This window comes from Xenopus tropicalis, chromosome 3 (genome assembly GCF_000004195.4).
Source record: "Xenopus tropicalis strain Nigerian chromosome 3, UCB_Xtro_10.0, whole genome shotgun sequence".
In the NCBI taxonomy this organism is placed as follows: Eukaryota; Metazoa; Chordata; class Amphibia; order Anura; family Pipidae; genus Xenopus; species Xenopus tropicalis.
In genome coordinates, this window is record NC_030679.2 from 133059341 (window position 1) to 133077834 (window position 18494).

Here is an 18494-nt window from a genome sequence, read left to right on the forward strand (position 1 = left end):
CAAAAGCTCAACTTTAACCTGTAGCCTAGAACTGCACTAGCAAAAGCAAACAGCCAGTTGTCTAGTTATGTCTTCTTCTCGCCCATCTAGATTATAAACTGTTCCTTATTCCTTTTGTGCATTTATTGTATTATTTCCCCTTTATTATTATTATTGAAAAAAAGGGTATCACTTGACTTGGTTTAGGTTTATGAAACCAGTTACTCACATTCATTCTTTGTCTCCGTGTTGTTTTGCTGAAGCTCCAGCATTTGAGCAGAAAGAGCAGAGTCTATAAAAACACCACCAAACGTTTCGTAAGCATACAGATCATTATACTAAAACATAACAGAATGAAAATAGTCACTGAACAAATATTGTTATGTTTCCAGAATTCAGCAATACGGTTTCAAATAGGGTCCTAGTGACATCCATTATGGCCATTCACTTGGAGAAGCTACAATATAATAGCTGTCCCTGGACAAAAAATGAGCAGTATCCTAGAAGCTTGATCCCAACTGAGATATAATTAATCCTTAATTGGAGGCAAAACAATACGGTTGGGTTTATTTAATGTTTGAATGTTTTATTTCTATACTAAAGTTATGGAAATATCCCTTATCCGGACCTCAGGTCCTGAGCATTCTGGATAACAGGTCCCATACCTGTAATAGGATATCAAGTATATTAACATTAAAACTGTAATATTACTCTCTGCCAGCATAAATACATGGGAAGCGAGGGGGACTAAAGGGCAGCAACTTCCCCTATAGTGATGGGTGGAAAAATTCGGCACGCATGGATTTGCGGCAAATTTCTGCGTTTTGCCATTGGCAGATTTTCCCGCAAAACGGCTTACAAAATTTGCAGCGGAAAAATTTGCTGTTCGTCCAAAAATTGTCACCCACGACAACAGAATTGTCAAAAAAGACAAAAGAATTGCCTTACACCAAAAAGAATTGTCTCTCTCATCAGAAGAATTTTCTCTTGTGTCAAAAAGAATTGTCTCTCATCAAAAGAATTGTCTCTCTCATCAAAAGAATTGTCTCTCTCATCAAAAGAATTGTCTCTCATCAAAAGAATTGTCTCTCATCAAAAGAATTGTCTCTCTCATCAAAAGAATTGTCTCTCTCATCAAAATAATTTTCTCTTGTGTCAAAAAGAATTGTCTCTCATCAAAAGAATTGTCTCTCATCAAAAGAATTGTCTCTCTCATCAAAAGAATTGTCTCTCTCATCAAAAGAATTTTTGATGAGCAACATTTTCCCCATTTCGCAAATTTTTATCCGATTTGTGAATCTTTCAAAAGATTTGCGAAATGGGGAAAATGACGCACATCAAAAAAAAATTGTTTTTGCCGAGGCGAAATGGAACAGATTCGCTCATCACTATTCGCCTTGCAAAATATAGTCCCCTCTCTCTCCCTTTCTGTTGGACAGCACCGAATTAGGACAACTGAAAAATAATAACTCACTGTAAATAGGGCACTTTTAACCTGTTGTTTCAGTTGTATGACACAGGGTTATACTCACACAAGCTGAACATGAAGGCGGCCAGGATGATTACGAGCAGGGACAGAGCAATGATATGACCCATTAAGATGAATACCATCCTCCTTGACGCCCATTTCTTCTTACAAGGTGCAGGAGCTAAGAGACAGGTAGGTAGAGTTACCCTTTACTGCAGAGCACAGCATGGCTTACAGAGGCAACTCCAAGTATATATTATTGATACAGAATTTCCCCCAAATGATGCAGCCTGGCATTCTTATGTGTAATCCTTTTCAGGGCTATGGAATCCTTTTCAAGTTGGCAACTTGGGGTTGACCCAAACGGATGGTTTTTTTGGGGGGGGAACCACTACTTATCCTAATTACTTTGTATGTTGCTATTTGAAGTTTACAATGTCGGTTTCAGACACAATCTTGGTAAAGAAGGTACAGTAGAGCACAAGCAATTTAGCCTCAAGCTAGATGAAGTGTCTCCATAAAAACCCTTAAATGTTATACTTGTCCTTTTATGTACTGTACATAGAGGCAGTAAGGAAACAACTCTAAATGTAAAGCCTACTATGTCCTGTTTATATCCCACATATGAGCACTGTTCATACTTCCCAACAGAAACCCAGACTCAACCGGGACCCACGACCCATGGCCCGCAACCTGCAGCTGCCTTATACCCAACCCAATCTGCAACCCGCTGACCACCATTAAAAAGGAAGTGATGTTGCTGCAAACCAGAAGTGACATCATCAGAAGTGGGCAAGGTAGAAAAAAAACTTTAAAAAATATTTAAAGGAGAAGGAATGGTAAAACTAAGTAATCTTTATCAGAAAGGTCTATTTAAATACAGCAATAAGCACTTACAGAAACGCTGCACTGAGTCCTCTATCAAAAGAAACACAGGATTTCTTGTCTTCTTTTTTGTAAACATCTTCAGTATCAGACTTCCTCTCTCAGAAAAATATTTTATTCTCGGGGCCAGAGTCTGCGCAGCTCTCTCCCTTCTCCTGCTCCCCCCTCCCATAAGAATTCAGAAGAATTCACTCCCCTCTCCCTTAAGAATGTGTGATCTGAGCTACCAATAGCAAGAGCTGCAGCAGGAAGCTACGAAGACCAAGCTAAAATGGCAGTTGTTGTCTTAAACAAACAGAGGGAGCTTCTAGGGCTGTTTACTTAGGTATGGTAAAGCTTTCTGCTGAATAAATATAGTGTTCTAGGTGGCACTAATGTGCAGTAAAATGTAAAAATGCCCTTCCTTCTCCTTTAATGCAGCAAATTTCATACTGTTAAGCCAACTTTCCTTCTCCATTAAAGGAGTAAAATATAGATATATAAGATAAGAAATATAGATACAACCTGCATCTATACCCCCATCTGAAAATCCTACCCACAACCCACAAGATATTCGCTTTTATTGCAGGTAACCTGCGGGTACCTGACCTGCTGCAGAACGCCACCTCCCAAAAGTCCCCATTTAGGTGAGACAGTCCTCAATTCTAGACCTCAAAAGGTGTGTGGCTTACTAACAGTGTCCTGCTGTTTACCTTGTGCAATAAAAGTGAAGTTTTAGACTACAGAAGCGGTGTCTGCAGTGCTCTGTAAATGTGCATTCCCTGTTGGTATGAGCCCACAGTCAGTTGAAGAGGAGTCAAGCTGCCCCTTCTCTTCTTTACTTTTGGCACCAGTGCATTATTCATGATATCCAGATGTATACGTTTGGGCTTAAACTCTTACCTTTCCCCAGCACATTTCCATAAACCGTCTCCATTACATGCATTTGGCCTCTATCTTTATCCATTCTGTGTCTCTTGGTGGAAGGATCTTCTAACCTTGTGATGGAGCTTTTACTCTCTTACCCGCTCTGTCTCTGAAACAGAGAGAATATAATAATAAAGTACTTTTGTTTTGTAATTGACAATTATAGTTCCTTACTTACTGTACTGCAGACAATTATACTGTACCCATACTGTGCACCCTTCTACTTGTACTAAATGCTTCACCAACTTTATAGGTTGGGAAGCTATGGCATGGTTTATTAAGGGTATAGAACATTTTTTATTCTCATTTCCATCTATATTTATGTGCAGGATCTCTCTGCTGTTGGGTAGAAATTAAAGGTTCTTGCAAGCAAACCAAAAGGTTATTGAACTACACCACAGGTTTACACTCACAGATCACCACTATGGAGATGCTTGCATGGTTTTAAGATACACCTTTAGGTTAGTGGCTAGTGGTCTGAATTCCCTCCAGTGGAAACTGTTCTGGGAGCCTGAATCCCTGTTGAATACCTATTCAGCACTGTGGTTCTGTTACTTTAGGTCAGTAATGGCTAAGGGAGAGCTACCTACTAGTGATGGGCGAAAAGTTTCGCCAGGCATGGATTCGCGGCGAATTTCCGCGTTTCGCCATTGGTGGATTGTTTCGTGAAACGGATGAAAAATTTCGCCGCGGAAAAATTCGCCGCACGTCCAAAAATTGTCGCGGTGTCAAAAAAAGAATAGTCGCGGGCGACGAAACAAGAGCCGCACGACGAAACAAGAGCCGCGCGACGAAACAAGAGCCGCGCATGACGAAACAAGAGCCGCGCGACGAAACAAGAGCCGCGGGCGACGAAACAAGAGCCGCGCGACGAAACAAGAGCCGCGGGCGACGAAACAAGAGCCGCGCGACGAAACAAGAGCCGCGGGCGACGAAACAAGAGCTGCACGACGAAACAAGAGCCGTGCGACAAAACAAGAGCCGTGCGCGACAAAATAATAGCCGCGCGACAAAATAATAGCCGCGGGCGACAATTTTTTTTGTCGCACGACATTTTCGCCGCTTCGCGAATTTTTCGCCGTTTCGCGGATCTTTTCAAAGATTCGCGAATTTTTCGGCGAAGCGAAACGGAACAGATTCGCTCATCACTAATACCTACAGCTACAATCCTTTGGGGGCACTCAAAGCTGCTCTTTCTAACTACAATATGTCTCTCTACCTTACAGTCCTGACAAAACAAGTCCTGTATCTGACAAAACCTCATCCACGAGGTGCCAGTTCCCCAATTTTGTCCCTCTGGCAGAACTCTTTACTGGGTCTTGTTGACACCAGGCTCCCCAGACACATCCAACTGGATCAGAGGATGAAAGCCAAAGAGTAAGAACCATACCTTTCCAATCCCTATATTAAAGTGGTCATTAGTCATAAGCGAAGTTTTTTGCCAGCCAATGATTCACTGCGATTGGCAAATTTTTTTGCAGAGTGAGGAAAAAGTTGTGGTCATGTCAAATCATGCGTGTAAAAAGATACATGGTAGCTGCTTTTTGGGAATTTTTTGCCATTTTGCAAATTAGCAGAGTTGCTCATTACTAGTGGTCACTTACCTATGGGCCAACACCAAAGATATGTAATATGATAACTTAGATACAGTGGCTTCTGCCTAGCAACTAGGGAAATAGCACGTGCAGGGGTTTTACATCATTACATTGACCCCATTGTTAACCCTATGGGTACCTACAAAAGATAATCAATAAAATAGTAAACTATAGGGTACCCTTGCTAGCAGTTTTTAGGTACAGACTAGAAAGAGGCAGAATAAAAAGGCTAATGATTAAAAACATATGCAATAACTAATTTTGACCAATTAAACAGCTAAAAACTAAAACTTAATTCAAAGCTGAACTTTCCATTTCACATCTTTTGTGTTTTTTCCACTACAAATTAGAGATATACATAAAAAGACAATAATAACTGAGACATAATACGGATGAGCAGTACTGGGCCACACAGGGGCTGCCCAAGGCAGGCATTCTATTTCCTCTTAAGGCTGCTGTGGTTAGAAGTGTTATTTCTTGCTTTACCACTAAAGGGTAAATGACATGCCAACACTTTCAGAGTTATCCACAGTTAAACCTGTGCTAATGGAAATATGTTCTGATGTTGAAATTCTGAGTATTCAAAAAAAACAAAAAAAAACCAACTCTTTTTCATTGACGCATTTTCTAAGTCACATTACGTTAAGATGCCATGCATGTTAAGATCCACAAGGTTGCCAACGAGTGGATCTACTTCCTAGGGTGGCTGATCAGGCTTATTTGATTGTTTGAGCCGAGTTCCAAAAGATCAAATTAAACCAGCAGGTATATGGGCTGTTGGGCTGAGGACCGAACCAACCAGTCCCTGATCTGATGGGAAAATCCAACCTGCCCAATCAAGATCTGCCCATGAGTGGCCATACATCAGTCTGAAGGATCCGTTTTGGTAGCTGAAATCTGCCCGTGTATGGCCACCTTTAAACTGCAAATCTGGAGCCCAAAACTGCCCCCCATACTTAAGGTGAGGCCTTACCAGAGACCAATAAAGAGGCAAAATTGGGTTGTACTCCACTAACAACACTGGCCCAATTAGAAAATGTTCCATTTACCACCGCTCTCTGTAATCTATCCTTCAGCCAGTTCTCTTTCCAATTACAAATATTATGTTTTAGGCCAATATTCCTTAATTTTATCATTAACTTTCTGGTAGGTACTGTATCAAACGCTTTAGCAAAGTCTAAGTCATTCCCGTGTCGAGGTTCCTGCTCACCTCTTCATAAAAGGCAATTAATATGAGGCAAATTTATCTTATAGGAAAAGCCATCCCATACATTTCTGTTGCCTAAACCTGTATCTGATGGACACAGGCAATAGAACAAAGGGAAGATCATTCATGGGCTTACTCTCTTCTTACCTACCTAGCGCATATGGATTTCTCGCCTGCCAACTCAACTTTTGCACACAGAGCCCCCTGACAGCGTATTATGTGCCATAACCCCCCCCAACTATACAGAAAAACCCAGAAAACCATATAGTTTTAGAAAGTCCACATTCTGATGAATTCAAAATAGGTAAAGTTATTTTTGTACACCAAAGTTACACATGGCAAAGCTATGCTAAAAACAGATTAGGAATACTTATAAAATGCAATAAAACCACAAAAATTGTGCAAATCAGTGAAACAACAAAATAAGTCACACGACACAGTGACATTAGTGGTCAGAATATCTGATCCAATAGTCACACTGTCAAAATAAACAGTTTTTATGGAAAAGAAACTAAAAACTAGAAGAAAAAAAAGTGTTTGTGTATACATGTGTGTACATATGTAAAAGTTGTGTGACAGTGTGTAAGTGTGTATATGAGTGTATATAAGTGTATATAAGTGTATATAAGTGTGCAAAATGAAAAAAAAAAAATAAATAAAAACTGCTAAATTGTGTGCTGTAAGTGTGTGTACAAGTGATGTGATTGTGTCTGCTGCTTGTAGGTTGGTCCTGCGACAATCGCAACGCAGGGCCGACATGACAGCCCCCCTGGCTCGTTACCCAGGGGACTGTCATCGCTAGAAACTCTCTGCAGCGGTGGCACATGCCGCCTCTGAAGAGAGTATCCTTTATCTGCCAAAGACGTATGAGACACATCGTTGGCGGATAGAGCCTTTTTCTGCAACAACGTATGCCATCCGTCATTGGCAGAAAAAAGGTTAATGGTACTTATCACGGCATGTTTTGGTAGCTGGTCCCTTTTTCAAGTGACAACAACCAGTATTACAACACACAGTCAACAGTCTGCCCCCTTAATTACCCTAATGTGCTTGATCAAATAAGTCCAGTCCGATATGCAAGACAAAGTTCTAGTATCTGTGTGTATATAACAATCCTTGGTAATATGACTATATTGGTTTTCAACAGGTAATTTTGGGACTATTTTTTATTCTACCAAGGACTATCATTAGATGAGTTAGTGCTCAGTTCAGAATGGAAGGCAGGAAGGACTAATCAGCACTGAGCGCAACTATACAGAAGTGCATTTGGTTGCAAGTACCTTTAATAAAAAGTGGCACGGGCGGCACAGCAAGTGCCCATGATATATAGATAATTGCCATATATATTAGTGTTGAGGTTACCATTCCCATTAGTGGCCAACATGCCAGGTCCAGGCCTCATCCATCTGGATTCATTAATGGAATAGTAACATTTTATATAGCACTATTACTGTGTGCCATGGATTATGGAGACTGTTCATCTTTCATTGCCTGGTCTATCAGCGCATACAGGTTATTTATAAAAGGTAAGTGCTTATTAATATCCATACCAGCGGAACATTGCAATAATAACAAAACCATAATAGGAAATAGTTGTTTTTATAGTTTATTTTGCTTTATTCAGTAGAGTGTGCTTCCTATGTAGGCTTCATTGCCCTTTTCAAGGGTCTTCATTGGTCTTTTTCTATTATTATTATTTTTTTTTTATAGTTTTCAAATTATTCACCTTCGACTTCTGGCCTGAAATCGGGCAGATCTCAATTGGGCAGGTTTGATTTCTCCGTCGGGTCAGGGGTCCCTGAAGGTCCCCGACAGCGCCTATACCTGCCATTTAATTTGATCGTTTGTCCTGACCCACATTATTTGTTGTACTTACTCAATATACTACTGTTTTAGGCCTAATATTTTTGTTCTTGATTAAATTTCAAATCTTGTTCAATTAATGCGCACCATATCATAATCATGTATTATAATCATAAGTAAAGAAAAACATTAGACAGACCCCCCCCTCCCCAATTTCCAGCTATATACAATAAAAATATGTACAATGTTATCTGCATCAGCTATTACCTATAACCAAGTTGTAGTAGAGCACAAGACTGCACATACTGCACATACTGTAGCTTATTCGGTTATTTGTAGTTTTCTTATAGGAGAAGCCATCCCATACATTTCTATTGCCTAAACCTGTAGCTGATGGACACAGGCAATAGAACAAAGGGAAGATAATTCATGATCTTACTCTCTTCTTACCTGCCCGGGGTCAGCAGACTGCAAACAGTTCTCCTTGTCGGGAATATAGAAGTAACAATGTGGATGCCACTGGTCAGTGACAGTTCAGAATCTATATATATATATATATATATATGTGTGGCAAGTTATTTTCTCAGGCAGGTGGCCACATCCTGTGCTCTCTGCTCTTTACCAGTAACCATTGGCCACATTTGGAGAGTTATCTGCACAGTCACAAGCTGCATTACATTGATATTAGGAGGAGATTTGGATATGCTCAGATAGTTTTGCCCTGTAGGTAATAGCCAATTACTGATGCCAGATCATGTGGGAGCAATCTAATAAAGAATGGAGAGTCTGCCCAGATTTAGCCAACATGTGACCAGTAAGTGTCTGAATGAAGTGCAAGTTGGGAGGCAGGTGAGAAGCTTATGAATACAGCGCTGCCCAATGGAAGTAGCCCTGTACTCAATATGAATATAAGTCCTTGTGCTACGATCTGTGCCTGTGGGTGCTAAATGTGGGGCAGGGTGCAAAGTGTCAAATGGAAGCTTGTACAGGTATGGGACCTGTTATCCAGAATGCTCGGGACCTGGGGTTTTCCGGATAAGGGATCATTCCGTAATTTGGATCTCCATAACTTAAGTCTGCTAAAAATCATTTAAATATTGAATAAACCCAATAGGCTTGTTTTGCCCCCAATAAGGGGTAATTATATCTTAGTCGGGATCAAGTGCAGGTACTGTTTTATTATTACAGAGAAAAGGGAATCATTTAACCATGAAATAAACCCAATAGGACTGTTCTGCCCCCAATAAGGGGTAATTATATCTTAGTTGGGATCAAGTACAGGTACTGTTTTATTATTACAGAGAAAAGGGAATCATTTAACCATTAAATAAACCCAATAGGGCTGTTCTGCCCCCAATAAGGGGTAATTATATCTTAGTTGGGATCAAGTACAGGTACTGTTTTATTATTACAGAGAAAAGGGAATCATTTAACCATTAAATAAACCCAATAGGGCTGTTCTGCCCCCAATAAGGGGTAATTATATCTTAGTTGGGATCAAGTACAGGTACTGTTTTATTATTACAGAGAAAAGTGAATCATTTAACCATTAAATAAACCCAATAGGGCTGTTCTGCCCCAATAAGGGGTAATTATATCTTAGTTGGGATCAAGTACAGGTACTGTTTTATTATTACAGAGAAAAGGGAATCATTTAACCATTAAATAAACCCAATAGGGCTGTTCTGCCCCCAATAAGGGGTAATTATATCTTAGTTGGGATCAAGTACAGGTACTGTTTTATTATTACAGAGAAAAAGGAAACCATTTTTAAAAATGTGAGTTATTTGATTACAATGGAGTCTATGGGAGATGGCCTTTCCGTAATTCGGAGCTTTCTGGATAATGGGTTTCCGGATAAGGAGTCCGATACCTGTACTATTGTTTTAGGCCTAATATATTTGTTCTTGATTAAAATTTAAATCTTGTTCAATTAATGAGCACCATATCATAGCATTATAATCATTAGTAAAGAAAAACATTGGACAGAGCCACCCCCCCCCCTCCCCCCAATTTTAAGCTATGTACAATTAAAATATGTATTAACACATAGGCTGCTAATGCTTTCTGCATTGGTTATTGCCTATAACCAAGTTGTAGTAGAGCACAGGACGGTTAAAGTTGCACATACTGTAGCTTATTCAGTTTTTTGTAGTTTTCTCCCTGTTGAGAAGCGATACAAATGGGCTCCATAGACTTCCCAAGTCCCAGCTGTGACTGGTTTACATTTTTATTAACCAGCTGCCTTGTCAGTTAGAGGTTTCCTTGCAAATATAATAATTCTTCGTGATGCAGTTGAGGTCATTCCATGTTCCTTCTTTGATCTCTACACAGTTTTCTTGGAAATAAGCATTATTGGGTTCATTGGGAGCCCACGACCTGTTAAAAGAACACATGGGAATATTTAAGGTACTAGACTAACTAGAACTAGAAGCATGTAGAAGGGTGCTGGTATATGCATTTCCATGACTTATGGATTCCTGATATAGGCTGTACCCTTAAAGGGATACTGACAGTAAAATAAAACATTTGATTATATCATTCTACCTCCAAAATGACCTATTACACATGTTGACCATTTTCTATGGGAAGCGCTTGTTTTCTTAATAAACGCTTCTTAAGATCCAGGACCCGACTGTCAGCCAAGCACGACTGTCTCTGTTAAGCCTGTCAGTCAAAGCAGGAGCAAGGCTGACGTCAGTCTCACAAAGATCCTCCTCCTTTCCTTTCCCCTTACTTTGAGAAGCGTCATCAATCATGTGACCCTTCCGTGATTTTGGTGTCTTCTCTCGAGACTGGAGACTGCCGAGTGCTGACTGCCTGTGAGTATACTGCCTCTGACTTATCTTATTCTAGCGTCCTGATTGTGTGCTGCTGTGCTGCTCTGTCTCTCTCCCTCCCTCCCTCCCGCAGTCAAACAGGCTTAGGAATAGCCTAGAAGCATCGGCGCGCTTGTTGCTAAGCGCCGGCGTGCGCGATGACGTCACTGATGACGTCATCGCGCACTGAAGCTAGAGAGGGCAACGCTGGACTCATCGCCGATTGGTTAAAAGGTGAGCGGTTTTTTGATTGCAGGGGCGGCGTTCCAGCAAGCAGGAAGGGAAGAAAGAAGATGGCGGCGTCGTGGGACTCACATTCAGAAGGTGCCGACGGAGGAGCAGCTGGACCGTGGGAATTTTTTTTACAGCGTTTCAGAAGCTATCATGTAAGTATATAACATGGCCAGAAAAAAAATTTTTTTTTACACCATGTCAGAATCGCTTTAATCCTAAAACATCTTCCTAAACTGTTGCATATAATCACACTATAATCTGAAGAACCTCCAGAATGACCTATCTGTTAATAGTTTCCCACTCTGTGTATATTGCAATCATTGTTTTATAGGTTGACCAGTACATCATTGTATTGGAGTCTAAGGGGCTGATTTACTAAGACACGATTTCGAATCCGAATTGGAAAAATTCCGATTGGAAACGAACATTTTGTGACTTTTTCGTATTTTTTGCGAGTTTTTCTGCGTCTTTCCGAAAGTTGCGCAAAGTCGCGATTTTTTCGTAGCGTTAACACTTGCGCGCAAAGTCGCGCCTTTTTCGTAGCGTTAAAACTTAAAAGGCGCGACGTTTCGCGCAAGTTTTAACGCTACGAAAAAATCGCGACTTTGCGCAACTTTCGTAAAGACGCCGAAAAAACTCGCGTTTTTACGCAAAAATCGTAAAGACGCCGAAAAACTCGTGTTTTTACGCAAAAATCGTAAAGACGCCGAAAAAATCGCAAAAAATACGGAAAAGTCGTAAAGACGCCGAAAAAAATCGCAAAATTACCGATCATTACGAAAAAAACGCAATCGGACACATTCGGCCCGTTCGTGGGTTAGTAAATGTGCCCCTAAATGTCCCAAAAGGACCCCAAAGACCAATGAGCAACACCCAAAAATATGTTACTTTTACCCTATTTCCCCCATGTTTTCTATTCACTTTCATTATTATCCTAATTTCCAGCACTTACACATTTTTCTTAATATGTATTAATGGAACCCTTACATGTTTATGTTTGTGATGTGTACCCTTACAATGCTATTTAAATAAATACACACACAATACAATAGTAGCTCTGCTGCTAGAGAAACAATTCAGTGGTGATGAGGCGCGAGAACCACAAAAAGCCCTTGAGGAAACAAATATAATGCCAAGGGCCGAGGAACCAAAATGCGGCAAAACCATGGCAGACATAAGAATAAAGTATAGAGTTCAGGATACATATATTGTTTTTAAAGCAGATCAAGAATGCAGGATAAAGAGGTTGCGTTGAAGGGCCAGAAAGAAAGGAAGGAAGGCAAAAGATGATAGAGATGTTAGTTTATTGCTCTGTATCACATACCCACTCAGATGATACCAAAGATGGTTTGTTTTGTTTAAAAAAATTAGACCCAAGCACAGAAAAAAAGTCTGCCCAGGTAGCATAAGTTCCATGAACATCATACTTACGTGAAGCTTGGAATGCTGGAGTCTATCCATAGCCACGCATTGAAATTTCTAGTCATCCCAATCCAGAAAGCCTTACCCTTCAGTGATGGTTGTAAATCATCCTGGGGAAGAATGATAGTGTGTTATAGACAATGCGTGTGACTTTTTGCTGCATTGAGAGAGATGCAACGTGAGGTTTCTTATATACCAAGGCTAATCAGCAGAAGACTTAAAAATGCAGTGAAGCCCTGTAGACCTCAAAATAAAGATCCTTGCAGGCTACTTTGCAATGCTGCTGCCAACATTGTTATCGCCAGCGAGAAATGGACCTTCTAGCATATAAGGAAATGGTAAACAATCAAAGCTACAAGACCAACATTTATGTCATATAATTCTTCTGCTGATAATTATATTAATATGCATGGATAGGTACCTAAATCTGCATTGAAAATGAAATTCAATGGAGATTACATGTATGGGTGCCATTTTAGTGTGAGCACAGTGCAAACCAGAAGTCGGCCTTTAAAAATGGCAGTTTTTCTACATGAAATTATCCAATTTTACTAGGAAAGTGTATTATTTATGAAACAGCTTTATTTATACGAAACATTATTTTACATAAGGGCTGTTTTATGTAATGTAGTTTTACACTTTAAAACCACATTTCTTACTGATAACACTTTAAAAACACGGTGACAAAAAAAATATTCAACAACCAAAATAAATAAATAAATGGATTAGCCATTGAAAATGTAACTTCCTAAATAAATAAAATCTAAAACTATAACTATCTCGAATGTACAGATCCTACCATTTCCTTTTTGTCCTTCAGAATGAGGAGGTTGGAGTTTCGCATGGAGCAGTCATTTTTAGACTCTTCCCAGGTCAGAGTTGTTGTTGAAATATAATAACACTTGGACCCTACGAACTGCCAGTTTTCTGGGCATTTCCTTAAATATTTTCCTAAAACGAAGAGAAAACACTCACTATGGATGAGAAATACAGTATCAGTGGCTGAGTATGAGCCAATAACTTGTGGCACTTACCCATGTCTTCCTTAAGCTTTGTCATTTCTGCCATTAGCCGCTCTTCCATCTTTACTGGGACATTCAGAAGTTGAGATACTACTGGAGAATACAGTAATGAAATGTTATTGTTTTGACTATATTTGTACAACTAAAACAAGGTTATTATGTCTATGGGATCCATATGACTTTGCCAACCCTGGGGTGTAGATCCTTTTGCTCTACATCTATACCTATCTAGATTATAAACTGTTTTGTTATGATTCATTCTCTTTTTTGTATCCCTATAGGGTATTTATTGGGCTAGTTCCAATATTTATGATCTTTCTGACTTCAGTTGAGGTTCTGTGTACGATAAGTGGAAGCAGTGTTCAAATACAAACAAATAAGGACATAAGGAGTGAATCTGAGACAGAAAGAAGTTTCTACTATAGCCAAGGATATGTAGGAATAGCTATTAAGAGGTAAATGGGATTACCCTTTGAAGTTTTTTCAGAATATAAACGTATACCTTTATTGTATCAGTACTGCTAATAATTGATTGGCTATTGAGAGTTGCCTTGAAAACTACTAGACCCAATGTGTTTCTGTTCTAAAAAGCTTATTATGTAATGTACAAAGTTAAAGATCCCTATACACCAGGGATCCCCAACCTTTCTGACTCGTGAGCCACAGTCAAATGTAAAAAGACTTGGGGAGCAACACAAGCACCATAAAAGTTCATGGAGGTGCCAAATAAGGGCTGTGATTGGCTATTAGGGGCCTCTATGCACCCTATCAGCTTACAGGGGGCTTTATTTGGTAGGAAATCTTGTTTTTATTCAACCAAAACTTGCCCCCAAGTCAGGAATTCAAAAATAACTACCTGGTTTGGGGGCACTGAGAGCAACATCCAAGGGGTTGGTAACATGTTGCCCCCGAGCTACTGGTTGGGGACCCCTGCTATACGCTAAGGGAATCACATTGTTCCTTTCATTTTCAATGAGGCTGAAAAACTCTAGCTTTTACTTTTAAAGTAAAAGTAAGTTTTTTTTCTGGCGACGTTTCACTGATTTGTTCTTTAATAAATGTCAGCTATTCATTGTTCTTAGGAATATTTTTGAGTATATTCACATTCATTTCCCAAAGTCATACTTTCTACCCATAATGCATCCATGGAACTCCATTAATTGGGAAGAAATAGCAATTTTGTCAGAGTTGGCTGAAAATGACCATATTGTATGACTATTACAAGGAGACTACCTACTACTTCTTCGATATGTTTGTGGTGTCTGTCACTCACCTTCTCTCTTTGCCTCGGTGATATTTTGTTTAAGCTCCAACATTTGGGAATAAAGAGCAGAGTCTATAATGAAACCCAAAGTTTTGTGTGACCACATGGTCATTTCATTACAACCTATCAGACGTCATTAGCTAATGATCTGTTACATGGAAATGATTCGTATAAAATGTTTTCTTTCCAGCTATTTTCAGGTTTGGAGCCCCAGCATGGTTAATATAGGCAGGCTAATCAAATCAGTATTTACATAGGCATGAACGTCTGTAACAACAATACAAAGGGCAAACAGACCCAATGAGTGATCTCAAGGGAGGTTTGATTGTTGGTATTAAATGTGTGAACTCTGGTACTCACATTCCTTCTTTGTCTCCATCTTGTTTTGCTTCAGCTCCAGCATCTCAGCATAAATAGCAGAATCTATAAAGAAGCCCAACGCTTTTTGTAACCACACAGATTATAATATTAAAACATAACAAAGCCTATTGACCAGTAGTCTGCTGTGTATAAAAGATCCAAAATAGTTGCTTCATTAATATTATCCATAATCCCACAAAACTGCCTTGCACAGGATCCCAATGGCATCCTTTATGGCCAGTCAGTGACTATATACAATATAAGAGCTGCTATTGGACATGCAAAGAAGTAGTATCCTAGACACTGTAATTATATCTATAGTAGTGGGTTATCTTTGGTAGTAGTGGGTTATAAACCTTTATGGTTCTTGAACTAGTTAGATTTTTTGTTTAAATACTCTTCTCTGTAAATAAACGTCTATGCTGTTGCTAGGGGCATTGATCCAACTGACTTTATTATCTATTGATAAATTTGTCTTTGTGGCATACTTGGAGACAATCAAAGGCTAAAGTAAATCTGAATTTAAGACATATGAGCATATGATAATGAGGGCTATCTTCCTAAACCATCTGCATTTTGGGGTGATTGTGACTAATACAATGAATTTGCCATAAAATTTGTTAGGCGACAGTTCCAGATGTTTTGCTTTTGAGGCTACACAACAAGTCCCAATGTATTTTCTCTAGAGTGCCAGACGCCATACTATAGATAAATGGAATATAAAGAAGGGGTGTCCGGACTGTGACCCGTGCATCACATCCGTGGGAATGACTTTTACAGGGAGCAGACAGGCAGTGAGGAGAGGAAAAAGAATATAAAAGTTGAGAGAGAACAGAAATAAAGGAGTGAAAGACAAGGCAAAAAGAAGAATAAAAATAGTGAAGAGAAAAAAGGGTGGAAGAAGACAAAAAATAATGGTAAATAGGAAAGGAATGAAATAGTAAAGAAAGACCTAAGAGAATTAGAAGACAATTTAGAAAACATGAAAAGAGAAATCAAAAGAGAATCAGAGAGCAGAGGCAGAAGGGTGCCTAGAACATAAGGCAGGGAGTAGGTGTGGGACCCCAACTGTTTGTACAGACTGGTACCGGTATCGGATCCCTTATCTGGAAACCCATTATCCAGAAAGCTCTGAATTACGTAAAGCCCGTCTCCCATAGACTCCATTTTAATCGGAAAATACAGAATTTTAAAACCGATTTCCCTTTTCTCTGTAATAATAAAACAGTACCTGTACTTGATCCCAACTAAGATATAATTACCCCTTATTGGGGGTAGAACAGCCCTATTGGGTTTATTTCATGGTTAAATGATTCCCTTTTCTCTGTAATAATAACACAGTACCTGTACTTGATCCCAACTAAGATATAATTACCCCTTATTGGGGGCAGAACAGCCCTATTGGGTTTATTTCATGGTTAAATGATTCCCTTTTCTCTGTAATAATAAAACAGTACCTGTACTTGATCCCAACTAAGATATAATTACCCCTTATTGGGGCAGAACAGCCCTATTGGGTTTATTTCATGGTTAAATGATTCCCTTTTCTCTGTAATAATAAAACAGTACCTGTACTTGATCCCAACTAAGATATAATTACCCCTTATTGGGGGCAGAACAGCCCTATTGGGTTTATTTAATGGTTAAATGATTCCCTTTTCTCTGTAATAATAAAACAGTACCTGTACTTGATCCCAACTAAGATATAATTACCCCTTATTGGGGGCAGAACAGCCCTATTGGGTTTATTTAATGGTTAAATGATTCCCTTTTCTCTGTAATAATAAAACAGTACCTGTACTTGATCCCAACTAAGATATAATTACCCCTTATTGGGGCAGAACAGCCCTATTGGGTTTATTTAATGGTTAAATGATTCCCTTTTCTCTGTAATAATAAAACAGTACCTGTACTTGATCCCAACTAAGATATAATTACCCCTTATTGGGGGCAGAACAGCCCTATTGGGTTTATTTCATGGTTAAATGATTCCCTTTTCTCTGTAATAATAAAACAGTACCTGTACTTGATCCCAACTAAGGTATAATTAATCCTTATTGGATGCAAAACAATCCTATTGGGTTTAAGTAGTGTTTTATTGATTTTTTAATAGACATAAGGTATAGAGATCCAAATTACAGAAAGACCCCTTAGCTGGAATACCCCAGGTCCCAAGCATTCTGGATAACGGGTCCTATACCTGTATATGTATTTCTGCATCAGGGACTCATAAAGTTATGAAGTGCCTGATTAAAAATGAAAATAACAGATGTAAACTGGAAAAACATGGAACAAATTTACCTTACTCTTTTGTCCACCCAACAACACAGCCTCCAGTTCAGTGTGCTTGAGATGTACTATTCTTGCAGAAATAACAGAAAATAAACCCAAAATAATGTAACCGCAGCCAGTCTTGCATCACAGCTCAGTCTCACTGAACATCTCTTCCCCATCACTGCTCTGCGCATTCTCAACATCCCTTGTAACAAACTTACTTACAGAAAGAGGCACTTATGGCCATCAGGATTATCCACAGCAGGAACAGGAGGGCAAGGGAAAGAGCGAGGGTCGGGATAAGCCACCGCCAACTGCTCCATTTCCCACAGACTGCTAGGTTAGAGACAAGAGAGGGGAGATATCAACTGAATGGTACAAGGTGGCATAAATAAGATGTAAGCTGCTGATTCAGCCCCTCCAGGCCAAGCCGGTCTGTATATGGGAGCCTCCTAACAGCCTGCGGCACAACGTATCAGAGAGCTTAGAATTCTATGGTAGTTCGCAACATAACTTTCAGAAACCAGATCTATTTAGTAACAGGAAATATTCATAAAATGTGTATTAGAAATATATTAATATTTGGTAATGATGAGTCCTTAAGCACCTTCATATGCTGATCCGATACCTGAGACATCGCAGGCCCACACTGCATCTTGTCCCTGTAGGAACTACTTAGCTTGGGTGCTATTTTGGAAAGGAGGAATTCATCTAGGATTCGGTTTGGAATTCAGCCAAGATTCCTGGTCGAATTGAATCCGAATCCAAAAAAATCACGTGACCTTTTGTCACGTAAACATGGAAGTTGAACATTTTTTTCACAGCATTTAACCCTTTCAAATCAGTTTCAGATTCGGTTTGGTATTTGGCCGAATTCATTACGAAGGATTCGGAGGTTTGGAAGAATCCAAAAAAAAAAAAAATGGATTTGGGGCATCCCAGTGGAAAGTGTAAAAATCTACAATCTGCCCCCATAGCAGCAGTGCTGTATTCATGAATGGCTGGAAGGGGGAGACATGGAAGTGTCCACCTTTTTGCCCTTTATCCATGTTCAGATACACAAGTAGGGGAGTAGAAATGAATGCAGGCCCTGTACTCAAGGCCGGAACTAGGGGTAGGCAGAAGAGGCAGCTGCCTAGAAAGCAAAGATTGAGGGGCGCCAGGCAGGTACCTCTCCTGCCTACCCCTAGTGCTACTTTGTCATTGCCTCCGCCGCTTGTCATTAGCGGCGGAGGCAATTACCGATCGAATTGCCC

The 18494-nt window shown here is 39.6% G+C and overlaps 1 protein-coding gene across 1 annotated transcript; it reads right to left on the reverse strand.

Annotated features, from left to right (window-relative positions):
- Positions 1–9671: 9671 nt before the first annotated feature.
- On the reverse strand, positions 9672–17926 carry LOC116409796 (CD209 antigen-like protein C). Its single transcript, XM_031899339.1, has 6 exons — positions 17464–17926; positions 14965–15027; positions 13353–13433; positions 13118–13269; positions 12328–12428; positions 9672–10222 (listed from the first exon to the last, which is right to left on the reverse strand). The coding sequence occupies exons 1-6, from the start codon at positions 17483–17485 to the stop codon at positions 10093–10095; spliced, it is 549 nt and encodes a 182-aa protein (XP_031755199.1). The 5' UTR covers positions 17486–17926; the 3' UTR covers positions 9672–10092.
- Positions 17927–18494: the final 568 nt, after the last annotated feature.